Below are 15,847 nucleotides of genomic sequence, written 5' to 3'. Positions count from 1 at the left end.
AGCACTCTAAGAAGGAAGTGGAGCACTTGAATTAACGCTCCACCTCCCTCTTGGGGGCGATAAAACTGAATTTCGCGGTCACCAGCGCTAATTAGCGCCGGGCACTAAAGTTAACGCCCAGGCGATGTTCGCACCCCAAAATAGTCGATACCGAATTTTTCCCCCTAGGAGTTTAGCTTCACATTTAAACTGGATGTCATGAAAATCCAGAATTATTTAAAATTTCAAGATTAGGCACAATTTCACAATGTTCATTGCCAAATAAAAGTAACAAACGAGCAAGCACATTGATAAGTAATGAGTCATGTAAGTTGACTGTATAGGTTGCAGATATCAGTTTAGGAGACAATGGCCTAGAAATTCAGTTTGGGCCCGCCAGCTCGCTTGCGCCCAGAAGTTACCGCTGCGCGCGGAGCCACTTGCGCCCGCCGGAAATTCAGTTTCAGCGCCCCAAGTCGAAGCCGGCCGCTATTCAAGGGTGTGGCCGCCTCCGCTTGGGGCGCTGAAACTGAATTTCGGCGCGCTAGGTGCCGCAGCGCCACCCGCTGTGGAGCGGCAGGCTGCGGTACTGCAGGCCTTCCTCCCTCTCTTAAGGGGGAGGTGCCTGCAACAGCGAGATCACCGCTCGCTAGTGCCGGCAAATGAGCCTGGCACCACGGAGAAGTGCCGGGCTCCCGGAAAACAGCCGGCAATGCCGCGGGGGGGTGGGGTGGAGGAGGCCGGGGAAGGAGGTGCGGGCAGGCGGCCGCCGAAAAAGCGGCCGGCCGCACCTCCACCTTAACTCGCCCCACTAAGGCTGCAGGACGGCCCCGTTTTCAGATCGCTGTTTGCGGCCGCTGCGAAAGAGGCGGCCGCAACTAAATATGGCGGTCGGGCCGGTAGCGAGGCGGTAGCGGGGCACTGCGCACACCGATGATGTCATCGGTGGCGGCGCAGCGCTACTGGCTAACGCCGCCATTACCGCAGCGCTGAATATTGGCGCAATCTCAGCAAGTGGCGCAAAAGCCCTCTTTGGGCGAAGACTGGGCGCAAAGCCTACTGAATTTCTAGCCCAATGAAGCCTTCACAAGCTTTTTGCCAATGTTGGATCAGTTGCGTAAATTCATATGGAGCAGATAATTGATCGGTTTATTTACTCTGATGATTTCAGAGGACTTAACGTCAGGAAGTAAATAAAGAGATAAAAAATAAACAATCTTAAAGATTATATATTAGAAGGAAATAGCATAAAATTGAATAATTAACCTATTTCAATATGAAGCTGGTGAAAAATGAAAGCTGTACTTTCATTCAATGTGCTTCTAACTACTGATCACAGAGCTAATATTGAAATTATGCTCTAAAAAGTGAGTCTTGTGCAATTTGCACATCTTTATGACCAAAGCTTGTAGCTCTAGTGGTTGAACACTAAATTCATCATAGTATGGTCTCAATCAAATCCTGATCTTCAATTACATGAGGAACAATTCTCAGTGGACACATTCAGGGCCCCTTGGCTGAGTGAACTGTGTGACTACTTCATAATGTGGAAGAAGCTAAGTGAACTAAGCTACCATACTGGAAGTGTGTCTCCTATTCGCTAAATCAGAGAACATCAGTGACCACAGTTATGGAGAAATCTATGTCTCACTAAAGTCCTTGCTGAAAGGAGGTGAGACAGAAAGGGGAGGCTAAGGGAGCATATGCATAAAGAGTCCATCTCCTTAAAGGAGCTGTCACTGATTTTGCTATTGCTACATATCGAAACACCTTACACCATTAGACAATTAGAAGAACCAACACTGTCCAACATCAGTTGTGCATTTTTCAGAAAGACTTCAATAATTTTGAAATACTGGCGAGTGCACTTCCGAAAGAATTAGTCTGTAAAGAGCTAAAACATCGATATACTCGTCAATAAATAAAATGTGTAAGTTCCAGTAAACATAATACAGCAAAACAGAATGTATTCTGTGTACTATTGTCCGAGGTACTTTGTGATAAAATCCCTTATCCAACATGCACATACAGAAAATTACCATAATTCACAATATAAAAGTTCCCAAATTTTCCCTATATCTTGCAGGGTAATATCTGGTATGGTTAGAATGGGGTTATGTGGTAGAGCCCTATTGCAATTTTTCTTGATAAGATAGTTGTTCATTGCATTACATTAAAATATGCAAGTTTTGTCCTCTGAGTTATAATCAAACACTGCTATTAAAATTGTTTTCTGTTACTATTTGGCCATCAAAACAATACATACTAAAGGTGTCATTTTTACATAGAATATATTTATTCCAAATCTGCAGAAATGATACCCTGAATTTCTTTATCCTGAAAGCGTATACAAGTGGATTGACAGCTGAATTTGCATGGGACAGAAATATTCCAATATAGAGGGCAATTTTTGGGACTTTGAACTCGACGTAAAAATACAAAATGAAGTTCATGATGTGCAAAGGGAGCCAGCAGACAGCAAACAGGAATAAAACTAAAGTTAGGGATTTTGCGAGTTTGAGCTCCTTTCCAAAATATCTCCTGGAGTCCGTAGCATTGGTAACCTTCTTGTTTAATTGCTTCCAAATGATGCAAAATATTTCGGTATAGAGGCCAAACATGATCACCAGAGGAAAGAGCACACACCCAAAGAAATTAAAATACACTAGGTAGTCCATTCTGATCACCTTTAAAAACTGGCATTTGATGTATTTCTGGCTGGAATTGTTCTCCTCATTTTGCATCTCTTTGCTGCTTCTGTTGTGCCAGCCAAACATTGGAGTTAGCCCAATCAAAATAGATCCAAGCCAGCAGAGGCCAACAGCAATCCAGGCTCTCTTTTGTGTAACAATAATCTTATACCTGTTGAACAACATAAACATTATTTTGTTTTTTCAATACAGAAATAAGGCTGAGACGGATTGATATGACACTTTACGGGGTAATAAACAACAGCTGCTTGTATTTATTTAGCACCTTTAATGTAGAAAATGTCCCAAAATGCTTTACTGGAGCTGTACTCAAGAAATGGATGCCGAGCCAAAGAAAGAAGTATTGGGATGGGTGATCAAGTGCTTTGCAAACAGATGGATTTTAAGGAGGGGCTTAAAGGATGAGGAGGAAGCTGGATAGTCAGAGAGAATTTTAGAATGTGGAGACCAGGCAGATGAAGACAGCCACCAATAATGGGGTGGAGAGGGGAAGAGATGCACAAGAGGTCAGAGTCAGAGGAACGGAGAGTTGTGGTGGGTGGGGTGGGGGGGGCGTGGTGGCGAGTTTGCAGGGATGGAGAGGGTACAGAGATAGGGAGGGGTGAGGCTGTGGAATGCTCCTCCTTGGTCCTACATTGCAATCTGAATTGACTCCTGTTCCATTCAAATAACTTTTCAACAAACCAGCAGGCAGTTTGCAGGTTATTCTGTAGCCACTTATTGAATTGACTTAACAAATAAGTTAGCTCAGCTTTGTGGTTCAGTTCTGTTTACCATTTCTGTATCACTGTGAGATAGCAGTGAAAAGTATATCATTGCCAGGAATATTTCCTGTGCTATAAACAGGAAATCACTTGACATCTTTATCAGACGAGAAGAGAATACCGTTAGACTGTATAATCATTTTTTAAAGTTTTCTTATGAGGTTTACATTTTCAAACTGTCTAAACTATGTACTATAATAATTGATGACTGTACTTTTCTGCATCAATTTCAATTTCTACATGGGAATCAAATCAGAATCCCTGAAATTATTCCATCTTTTATTCACTTTATGAGGTAAATCTGCTTATGATGAAATGAGATGTGATTTTATGATTTTACGTGATGAACACATTTTTTTTTTAAAGGATGGAGGTTCTAATTGTAGGAATGGATATGGTTTGCATTCCATTTTCAACATGAAAGGCATCGCATAGCTTCTCAACTACAAAATTAAACTCATCAATATCTGCCACGAGTCAGCTAATGTATTATTTCAGTCTGGACATCAAGGCCACGATTTCCCTTAATTCGGCGGGTTCGGTGTGGCCGGGGTCGGTGACGGGATACGATCCCGCTGCTACCTCCATCCCGCTGTCCAAAGTGATTTTAGATTGATTGGGCTTGTTAAGCCCGCCCATCGTGTTTGCCAGCCAATTGAAGGAAGCGGGTCTCATGACATCACTTGATGACGCATCATCAGCCAGTTTCCTTAAAGAGACCATGCGCAAATTGATTTTGACAGTTCTGCTGTCAGTGTTCTACAGCATTGGGGTGCTGCAAACACTGACAAGCACTGCACAGAGGTTCACGGCTGCACCCAGGCTCTCCCATGACTCCCTCCATATGCTTATGGAGGGAGTCACAGCATACAGGGAGGTTGTCTTCCCTTCCAATGGGCAGAAGAGACCTCCCTAGGAGATCAACACAGCCTGGTTGCACATTGCATAGGAGGGCACAAGCAGGGATGTCATCAGGAGGACCAGGCTGCAGTGGCGCAAACCTTTCAATGATCTCAGTAGATCGCAAAATGTTACTGCAAAGCCACATTCAACCTCATCCTGCTGTGCCTCTCATCACATCCCCATCACTCTGCCTTCCCTACCCTACTCCTGCACATCCTTACTCACACCAACTTACCTTGCACCTCCACCCATCCCTCTTGATCTACATTATCAGTTCCCCATCTCAATAGCCACACCTCACACTCACCCTCATCCTAGTCTAATCATACCAAGTAACAATACACAAAGGTAGACAGTTGGGTGTTTTAGCCAATGTTCATGTGAAGTTTCTGTTAATGTGCTGTCAAACATTGAAATCTTTATTTTCAACACTTTACATTCTTGGACAGATTTGTGTGCACCTTTGGAAGTGGCTTAGTGAGTTGCAGTGAATGGTGAGACATAACAGTATCCCCCACAATGGCGATGAGTGTGAAAGGAATGGTTTGGGCATTGTAGGGATGTTTTATGGTGTTGGTGTAAGGTGGTGGCAACCTGGCGCATTATATGGCAGCCAGGATGTACAGCTTCAAGTGAAGTAAATCCGGCTATGGTGAGGCCATCCCTGGCCTCCCAGCCAGTAATATGCTCAGGTGCTGATGCCTTCTGTCCTGTGCAGCATCAGTTGATTGTGGAGAAGGTTGGTGTTGTTGTTGATGCTGTTGGTGTTGGGGCTGATCGTGGTGGGATTCTGAGGACCAAGGTGAGATAGTTTCAAGTGCACCGATGCTGATGTAATAGAATGCAGGTGAAGTTGAGATGACAGAAGTGATTTGTCAATGGTCAGAGAGGTTGTTCCAATGAGGTGACACTGGATACAGAGTTTGCTCCAAACACTTGCAACCTGCATAAAGCTCAATCTGTTTTCCAAATGCAGTAAGCAACAGCTTCTGACCTTGGAAAATGAACAGCTATGAGATGGGAGCTTTTATAGCACATTTGCAGCTGTCAAGTAAAAAGATGATTTCATGGTAACACAACTCCCGACCTGCTTACCTGACGTGATCCCCGAGCAGCGTGGAACCTGTGGGCGACCTCGTAAAATTTAAAGGTGAGCTCAAAATAGTTTTCAAGTGGCTGTTAACAAGCTCTTAATCACCTAAATTGCCTCCCCCGCCGCTTGGTGTCGGGTCTGTTCAGCGCTGACAGATCCAACATCTGGAAAACTAGCGTGGCAGCGGGTTGACAGTGGGTTCCCTACACACTGTCAAAAAAAAATTCCCACCCAATCCGCCACCAAATGCGCCTGCTGAACCCCTGAAAAATTTTCCTCCCCATATTACAGTTACAGCCAATCCATTCCTGTGCTAATACCTAAAGGATGCTGCAGCCTCTATTCACACCAGTGAATTTCCACTCACTTCAAATAACTCATATATAGCTCAAATAACTTTTGTTCAAATACTTCTGTCTTCCTCAGTGGCTCGGTTGATAAATGCACTACATGGTACTGAACCATACTGATGAGGAAGGTCACAGGGCAATTCCAAGCCCGTGTGGAATTAGTTCATCTCAGTCAAGGGGCACTACAATTGGCCTCAATGTTCCTAGGCTTGAGTGGAGGTGAAATTCAACCAGAGTTCACATTCTAATCACTATCCATTGACCACTACCCAAAACTGCATCTGTGCAGAGATTGGGTAAAGACAGCATCAGGTTTGACTGTGGCATCCAATACCCTGCCAACACTCATGGGGCTCACACCTGAAGAATGACTACTAGAGGGCTGCTGGTTCCAATGGAACAAGGTTCCAGTTTGTGTCATGACCTTTAACATAGAAACATAGAAGATAGGAGCAGGAGTAGGCCATTCGGCCCTTCGAGCCTGCTCCGCCATTCAATGAGATCATGGCTGATCATCCAAATTCAGTACCCTGTCCCTGCCTTCTCCCCATATCCCTTGATCCCTTTAGCCTTAAGAAATATATACAACTCTTTCTTGAATATATTTAATGAACTGGCCTCCACCGCCCTCTGTGGCAGAGAATTCCACAGGTTCACCACTCTCTGGGTGAAGAAATTCCTCCTCATTTCAGTCCTAAATGGCTTACCCCTTATCCTTAGACTATGACCCCTGGTTCTGGACTCCCCGGCCATCATAAGCATCCTTCCTGCATCTAGTCTGTCCAGGCCTGACAGAATTTTATAGGTTTCGACGAGATCCCCTCTCAATCTTCTAAACTCCAGTGAGTATAAGCCCAATCGACAATCTCTCCTCATACGTCATTCCTGCCATCCCAGGTATCAGCCTGGTGAATCTTCGCTGCACTCCTTCCATGGCAAGAATGCCCTTCCTCAGGTAAGGCGACCAAAACTGCACACAGTACTCAAGGTGCGGTCTCACCAAGGCCCTGTACAACTGTAGCAAGACATCCTTGTTCCTGTACTCGAACCCTCTCTGGTAAGTCTTACCTATATTATAGAATAATACTACAGAGCAGAGCAGTTAAAATTTTTATACATTTTAGGATTCAGTCAACTTTTTTTATTCATTGATGGGATGTGGGCGTCGCTGGCTAGGCCTACATTTAGTGCCCATCCCTAATTGCCCTTGAGAAGATGGTGGTGAGCCGCCTTCTTGAACCGCTGTAGGTACACCCACAATGCTGTTAGGAAGGGAGTTCCAGAATTTTGGCCCAGCGACAGTGAAGGAACGGCGATACAGGTCCAAGTCAGGATGGTGTGTGGCTTGGAGGGGAACTTGTAGGTGGTGATGTTCCCATGTGTCTGCTGCCCTTGTCCTTCTAAGTGGTAGAGGTCGCGGGTTTGGAAGGTGCTGTTGAAGGAGCTTTGGCGAGTTGCTGCAGTGCATCTTGTAGATGGTACACACTGCAGCCACAGTGCGTCGGTGGTGGAGGGAGTGAATGTTGAAGGCGGTGGATGGAGTGCCAATCAAGCGGGCTGCTTTATCCTGAATGGTGTCGAGCTTGTTGAGTGTTGTTGGAGCTGCACTCATCCAGGCAAGTGGAGAGTATTCCATCACACTCCTGACTTGTGCCTTGTAGATGGTGGAAAGGCTTCGGGGAGTCAGGAGGTGAGACACTCGCCGCAGAATTCCCAGCCTGCTCTTGTAGCCACAGTATTTATATGGCTGGTCCAGTTCAGTTTCTGATCAATGGTAACCCCCAGGATGTTGATAGTGGGGGATTCAGCGACGGTAATGCCATTGAATGTCAAGGGGAGATGGTTAGATTCTCGCTTTTTGGAGATGGTCATTGCCTGGCACTTGTGTGGTGCGAATGTTACTTGCCACTTGTCAGCCCAAGTCTGAATGTTGTCCAGGTCTTGCTGCATATGGACACGGACTGCGTCAGTATCTGACGAGTCTCGAATGGTGCCTGCTGTTAACTTACTCTTATGATTGATGATATCCAAACGGCCTTGTAATACTCCCCTAAATGTCCACTCAATCTCTGTCAGTTTAATATTTTTATATTATTTTGTTCAAACTAAAAACTGTGCCAGATTGCATCCAACCAGATAATAATAATAATGTACTTTGATAGCACTATAAAAATATAATTTGTTTTGCACGTCACCAAACTTCATATTATATTGGCATCTTTATCCATTTGTTTCCTTTTGTTTATTTGTAGCTATTCATCTTCACATTATCCTCCAACAGGGAAACAAATGACCAACCCAAACAACACCTCCACATTGTGAAAGCCAGAATTGCTGGCAGATGATGCTCAGGTCCATGTTATTGGTACATGGGTGTGTGTGTGTGCACATATATTGGCCCGGATTTTGCGGTAGAAATAGTGGTGAGGCCATCAGCACGCACCGTTATAAAAGTGTAAATTGGAAAACAACTTCGGGTGACCGCACATGCGCAGTTAAACATGGAAATCAGGAAGTTGCTGTCCGATTTGCCCTGTTACTCCAGAAGCTTCGCTGTACCGCACAGGGACTCAGCATTGAAGCACATGGAAGGAGTGAAGTTGCGGTACTTACGTAATAGATACCCACTAAACTTACCAGAAAAAGTTAGGGCTTGTCCATTCCAGTGTAAGTAACTTTTTTATGCCGTGATAAGTCCTAATTATTGCCAACAACCTCGATGGCACTGAAAATTGACTTTTACAATTATTAAAATTTAAATATTATACAGCGGCTGAATGAATTACAAGTGGAAACAGCTGGTAAGAGTTATAAGCGTGGATTGTAAACCTAGATTAATAGTTTGCAGTTTTGCTTGTTTACTTTTGGGAGTTAGGGGAAAATGTCACATCTTCTTTGAAGTTTCATGTGGTCGATTACCTCCCTCGGGAAACTGAGTGAGTTGGGCGGAGTCTATTAAAGGGTAACTTGTATGGTGTCCATGGATGGGAACATGGTACTGGGCCAAATGCTCTTTGTTTTCCCCTGTCCTTTTCAGGTTCAACGGCTCCTAACTAGAACAGGATGTGTTGATCAGGTCACTGAGGGAAACACTTGAAACTGATGTGTTTAGCTATGAAGCTTCGCAACAGGAGGATACGAAGATTTCCTTGCCTGTGATAGTTGGTTTAACCATATACCTTTGTTATTTTATTGTCAAAGTATTGGGGCTTTTGTTTCTAGCATTGATCATCTAGCATTGATAACATCACTTAGTGACAAACAGCAAGGCAGATGCAGAGTTACACGGCACACTTTCACCCAGTATTTCACCAGATATCACACCAAACATTGAGCTCTTCTTATCAAGGCCCCATTCAGATTGTAATTTTTTGACATTCCTTTTGGTTCTCACCAGGATGTCTTCGCCAAATTTTGAAAACAATCTGATATATATATTTTTTTGTGTTTTCTTTTCTCTCACATGGCAGCTGTCTTTCATTCTGTAAGAAGTCACACACCAGGTTCTAGTCCAACAGCTTTATTTGAAATCACAAGCTTTCGGAGCGCTGCTCCTTCTTCAGGTGAAGTGGAGAAATGCATAAAGACACAGCTTATATAGTCAGAGAATCATGAGAATCAGAGAATCCATTCTCCAAGGTGGCCTTCGAGACACACGACAACGCAAAATCGTCGAGCAGAAACTGATAGCCAAGTTCCGCACCCATGAGGACGGCCTCAACCGAGATCTTGGGTTCATGTCACGCTACATGTAACCCCACCTGATGCAGGGTCATCCAGACTCGAGTCGACATTGGCTTGTTCTCTCTACACAGATGCGGCCGGACCTGCTGTGATTTCCAGCCAAAAAAAAAAAAATGTTTTTTATCTGTTTTTTTGTTTTTCATACAGACCCCAGCATCTGCAATATTTGACCCCTTGTGACCCCACCTCATTGTTGTTTGATGTAATGTTTCCCTGACTGACCTGTTTGGACACCATTCACACCTTTGACTGCTGTGATTATCTCTCTGCCGAGGTGTGATAAATGGCAGTTGGAAAGGTTACCTGTAAACATCTGACATGATTCTCTGACTATATAAGCTGTGTCTTTATGCATTTCTCCACTTCACCTGAAGAAGGAGCAGCGCTCCGAAAGCTTGTGATTTCAAATAAAGCTGTTGGACTATAACCTGGTGTTGTGTGACTTCTTACATTTGTCCACCCCAGTCCAACTCTGGCATCTCCACACCATGTCTTTCATTCTGCCAGCGCAATTCACACTTCATCTAGAGCCATCTTTTGTTCCTTAACCTGGCCCATTACCACCTCCTCTTGCCTTGAATATCTCTTAATGTCTCTTAACCTCTCCTGCCTTCTACCCGATCACAGGCCTTCCCTTTTGTTCTTTCATCCCCTCCCCCATTTCCCAGCTCCTACTCTTGCTTAAAACTCTCTTCCATTTCCTGCTTTCTTTCAGTTCTGACAAAAGGTCATCGACCTGAAACATTAACTCTGTTTCTCTCTCCACAGATGCTGCCTGACCTGCTGAGTATCTCCAGCATTTTCTGTTTTTATTTCAGATTTCCAGCATCTGCAGTATTTTCCTTTTGATTATATAATATTGCTGCTCATGTGATTTGCTGACATCAATGGGTAAAGGTTAGTTTATCCATTAGTATGTAAGCGAAAGCCTTGGGGGAATCGAAGGGTCGATTCTTTAAGGTAATCTCCCCCTCCCCCACCGCCCCACCCCCCCAAGCAAATAAGAAGTGTTGTCACTTGGCTTCCATTACATAGAATCATAGAAGATTGGAGCAGGAGTAGGCCATTCGGCCCCTCGAGCCTGTTCCGCCATTTAATGAGATCATGGCTGATCAACCAATTTCAGTACCGGGTCCCTGCCTTCTCCCCAGATCCCTTTAGCCTTAAGAAATATATAAGAACATAAGAAATAGGAGCAGGAGTAGGCCAATCGGCCCCTCGAGCCTGCTTCGCCATTCAATAAGATCATGGCTGATCTGATCCTAACCACCAATCCACTATCACAGAACCATCTCCTGAATCTAACAGAATTAGACACACGAAATAGGAGCAGGATCAGGCTACACGGCCCCTGGGCCCGCTCCGCTACGCACAGGGCCATGACCGATCCGAACCTAGACTTATGTCCAAATTCCTGCCCGCTCCCCGTAACCCTTAATTCCCTTTACTTCTAGGAAACTGTCTATTTCTGTTTTAAATTTATGTAATGATGTAGCTTCTACAGCTTTTTGGGGCAGCATATTCCATGGACCTACCACCCTCTGAGTGAAGTAGTTCTTCCTCATCTCAGTTTTGAAAGAGCAGCCCCTTATTCTAAGACTATGCCCCCTAGTTCTAGTTTCACCCATCATCGGGAACATCTTCCCCGCATCCACCCGATCCAACCCCTTCACAATCTTATATGTTTCAATAAGATCGCCTCTCATTCTTCTGAACTCCAATGAGTAGAGTCCCAATCTACTCAACCTCTCCTCATATGTCCATCCCCTCATCCCCGGGATTAACCGAGTGAACCTTCTTTGTACTGACTCGAGAGCAAGTATGTCCTTTCTTAAGTATGGACACCAAAACTGTACGCAGTATTCCAGGTGCGGTCTCACCAATACCTTGTACAACTGAAGCAATACCTCCCTATTTTTATATTCTATCCCCCTAGCAATGAAAGCCAACATTCCATTGGCCTTCTTAATCACTTGCTGCACCTGCATACTAACCTTTTGAGTTTCGTGCACCAGGACCCCCAGATCCCTTTGTACTTCAGTACTTTCCAGTTTCTTGCCATTAAGATAATAACTTGCTCTACGATTTTTCCTACCAAAGTGCATAACCTCACACTTTCCAGTATTGTATTCCATCTGCCAAATCTCTGCCCACTTACTTAGCCTGTCTATGTCCCCTTGCAGGTTTTTTATGTCCTCCTCACTCACTACTTTCCCTCCCATCTTAGTATCATCTGCAAACTTTGATATGTTACACTCGGTCCCCTCCTCCAAATCGTTAATATAGATTGTAAAGAGTTGGGGACCCAGCACTGACCCCTGCGGAACACCACTAGTTACTGATTGCCAGTCTGAGAATGAACCATTTATCCCAACTCTCTGCCTTCTGTTAGATAGCCAATCCTCTATCCATGCCAGAATATTACCCCCAATCCCGTGATTTTTTATCTTAAACAATAATCTTTTGTGTGGCACCTTGTCAAATGCCTTTTGGAAGTCTAAATACACTACGTCCACTGGTTCCCCTTTATCCACCCTATATGTTACTTCCTCAAAGAACTCCAGCAAATTTGTCAAACATGACTTCCCCTTCATAAATCCATTGATATTTACTACAGATTACCTCATTGATAACATTACCCAATTAGATATACATCATTACAAACCTTTAATTACCAAAAATACTTGCAAGTCCATAAAACTACGTGCATTTTTAGATAAAGGCAAAGTAATGTTCTTTCAACTGGACGGGTTGTTTCTGTTCTACTTACAACCGACTTGGCTGGATTGATATATCAACATGTGTCAGTCACAAGAAAATGCTCACGTTGTTCAGAATGACAGAGCAACTCGAAATATTTACCTGGTTGGGATCCTGGCTCGAAGGTAACGGTCCACAGCAATGGCCAAAAGTGACAGAATCGAGCTTTGCGTCAATGTTATCAGGATGCAGGCTATAAAGAGGCAGCTGTAGAATTGTGTCTTTAAGCCCAGATTGATGGTGATGGCCAAGGGGATGACCAAAGCCCCCACGGCGATGTCAGCCAGCGCCAGGGAGACGATGAAGCAGAAGGTGGTGTCTCTCAGAGCCCGGTTGATCTTGACTGCCCAGCAGACCAGCACGTTGCCCAGGACAGAGGCCACCGCGATCAGCACCTCCACAACAATGTAGACAACCTGGACCCAGGAGTCACCCGAATCTGACATGCTGGCCCTGACAGAGACCCTTGGTTGTGACCCACTGGATCTCTTGCTTCTTCCCTGCAATAAAAAAAACACTCGGGTCTCCTCGGGCAAAGCTCGGTTATTACTCAGAGAAACTCTTGTCTGCTTTAGGACCTAAAGATCTCGTAATATTTAATTCTCGTTGGCCAGAGCGTTCTGTTCATTGCGAGCGGCAGATCTCGTCTCTTCCCCGCACGAATTCCGTACCCTTTATTTTTGGCTTTCCAATCCTTCTCGATTAATGTTCCCAATAGTGAGCCAGTAATTCCCGGCAGATCTCGGATTCAGTCAAGCTTCCCAGTTCCTCCTCTGTGTGTCTCACTACACTATGTGTCTCACTACATTATGCTGCATGAGTCAATCCATTCTCCAAATTAAAAATAATTCGTCTTCAGAAGGTCTTCGTCACATTCAGTTGAACATATTTCTCCCTTGCAGTCGTTCTTTCTCCCGCACTCGGTGCCGCTGCAGATTGTTATCATCTGTTTCTACTTTTACGAGATGTTTGCAGTTAGTGAGCTGTCAGTGAAATGGGAGGGACTTTGGCGTTGCGTGTGTGTTTTAAAGTTGTACAATTGGTCAAGGGTCTGCACCACCCCAGATTTCGTTCCTTCAGATGCACAAAAGAAGCATCGGGAGAAATAGAGCGTCTTCAGGTAAACATAATCAAGACATTCAGTGAGTTAGCCCTAATCACCTATTCTGGACAATGCAGCACAGCAATATAAAGGGCTAGAAATGTATTGTAGCCCAGGAATGGGTGGTGTCAGTAGAAATGTTGGAGAATTAGGCCAAGCACTAATCCTTTAGACTGCAAGCAAAATTCGTGCTCACTGCTCAAAGAAATGATTGGAGTCCTAACTCAAGTCTTTAAGCCCAACCTTATTGGTGTTACACGCAGAAGGTGGACATATATCAGGTGTAGTCTAATCGCAAGTCATGATTGCCATAGGCTTTGCACAGTTCTTAAGGGGGAGGTTCATTGTTGCTGCAGGACCTCATTCTCAGCATTGCTGACAGCAGGTCAAGGAGAAGGAGCCGGAGGACTGAGCAGCTGTACTCATGCCAGATCCACACCTAGGGAAAGAGCACACACATTCTGCAATCAAGTATTGGAGACATTGGTGTTCGCTGTGGAGAGATAGAGGGCAGTGCTCTATACGGAAAGTGGCAGGAGGCCGTCGCCACATGTTTTCTGCACCATGTGGAGGGAGGCAGTGCAGCACATAGTAACATAGTAACATAGAGATAGGAACAGGAGTAGGCCATTCGGCCCTTCGAGCCTGCTCCGCCATTCAATGAGATCATGGCTGATCCTCGTCTGAGATCATAGCTGATCTTACCAGTTCAGTACCCCGTCCCCGCCTTTTCTCCGTAACCCTTAATCCCCTTAGCCTTCAGAAATATATCCAATTCTCTCTTGAAAATATTTATTGAATTAGCCTTCACAGCCCTCTGTGGCAGGGAATTCCACAGGCTCACCACTCTTTGAGTGAAGAAATTCTTCCTCATCTCTGTTTTAAATGATTTGCCCGCTATTTTTAGACTGTGGCCCCTGGTTCTGTGCTCCCTGGCCATTGGAAACATTCTCTCTGAATTCAGCCTGTCCAGGCCTGCCATAATTTTATATGTTTCGATGAGATCCCCTCTCAATCTTCTAAACTCCAGTGAGTACAAGCCCAAACTATTTAATCTCTCTTCGTAGGTCATTCCCGCCATTCCAGGTATCAGCCTGGTGAATCGCCGTTGCACTCTTTCCATGGCAAGAACATCCTTCCGCAGATGGGGCGACCAAAACTGTACACAATACTCCAGATGCGGTCTCACCAGCACCTTGTACAGCTGTAGTAAGGTATCCCTATTCCTATACTCGAACCCCCTTGATATGAAGGCCAACATACCATTTGCCTTCTTAATCGCCTGTTGCACCTGCATGCTCTCCTTCAGTGACTGGTGCACAAGAACACCCAGGTCCCTCTGCACTTCCCCATCTCCCAATCTATTGCCATTTAGATAATAATCTACCCTCCTGTTTTTACCCCCAAAGTGGATAACCTCGCATTTATCCACATTATAGTGCATCTGCCACGTATCCGCCCATTCCCCCAACCTGTCCAAATCGCACTGTAGCCTCCTGACATCCTCATCAGAGCCCACCCCTCCTCCTAGTTTAGTGTCGTCAGCGAATTTGGAAATATTGCATCCAATTCCCTGATCCAGATCATTTATATATATTGTGAACAGCTGGGGTCCCAGGACAGATCCTTGCGGCACCCCGCTGGTCACTGCCTGCCACTCTGAAAACGAGCCGTTTATTCCAACTCTCTGTTTTCTATCCGCCAGCCAGTTCTCTATCCACGTTAATACTTTGCCCCCAATCCCATGAGCCTTAATTTTGCATGACAATCTTTTGTGTGGAACCTTATCGAAGGCTTTCTGGAAGTCAAGGTACACCACATCCACTGGCTCTCCCCCATCTATTTTACCAGTTACTTCCTCAAAAAATTCCAGCAGATTAGTCAAACACGATTTACCCTTTGTAAATCCATGTTGACTCTGTCCGATCCTTTCCCCATTTGTCAAGTGCTCCGCTATTTTATCCTTAATAATGGACTCTAGCATTTTGCCCACAACCGATGTAAGGCTTACTGGTCTATAATTCCCTGCTTTCTCTCTACCCCCCTTTTTAAATATTGGGGTAACATTAGCTACCCTCCAATCCACGGGTACTGTTCCCGAGTCAATGGAGTTCCGGAAGATGATCCTTAGAGCATCTGCTATCTCCAGGGCCACCTCCTTAAGTACCCTAGGATGTAGTTTATCAGGCCCCGGGGATTTGTCGGCCTTCAGTCCCCTCAACTTACCCAACACCATATCCCTAGAGATACTAATTTCTGTCAGCTCCTCCCTCTCATTAGTCCCTATGTTTGCCGATATTCCTGGGAGGTTATTTGTGTCCTCCTTTGTGAATACAAAACCAAAGTATGAGTTTAATTGGTCTGCCATTTCCTTATTCTCCATTATATATTCTCCCGAATCGGACTGCAGGGGACCGACTTGGGATTTTACCAGTCTTTTC

General features: G+C 44.8%; 1 protein-coding gene across 1 annotated transcript; it reads right to left on the bottom strand.

Moving 5' to 3' along the window:
* Nucleotides 1-682: 682 nt before the first annotated feature.
* On the bottom strand, nucleotides 683-13,448 carry LOC147105268 (adenosine receptor A1-like). The gene is made up of 2 exons (XM_086011453.1): nucleotides 12,407-13,448; nucleotides 683-2,841 (listed from the first exon to the last, which is right to left on the bottom strand). The coding sequence occupies exons 1-2, from the start codon at nucleotides 12,748-12,750 to the stop codon at nucleotides 2,187-2,189; spliced, it is 999 nt and encodes a 332-aa protein (XP_085867579.1). The 5' UTR covers nucleotides 12,751-13,448; the 3' UTR covers nucleotides 683-2,186.
* Between the last annotated feature and the right edge of the window lie 2,399 nt (nucleotides 13,449-15,847).

The sequence above is a fragment of the Somniosus microcephalus genome, chromosome 18 (assembly GCF_052327205.1).
Source record: "Somniosus microcephalus isolate GS21.2 chromosome 18, FLI_Smic_1.0, whole genome shotgun sequence".
Lineage (NCBI taxonomy): Eukaryota > Metazoa > Chordata > Chondrichthyes > Squaliformes > Somniosidae > Somniosus > Somniosus microcephalus.
The sequence above is the reverse complement of the archived record's forward strand: the minus strand, read 5'-3'. Positions and strand labels throughout refer to the sequence as shown.

Bases quoted from the DNA above. Each gene is read 5' to 3' on its own strand.
- LOC147105268 (XM_086011453.1), bottom strand. From the start codon at position 12,750: ATGTCAGATTCGGGTGACTCCTGGGTCCAGGTTGTCTACATTGTTGTG. The intron at 2,842-12,406 runs GTAAATATTTCG...GTTGTTCAACAG, and splicing joins CGAGCCAGGATCCCAACCAG to GTATAAGATTATTGTTACAC.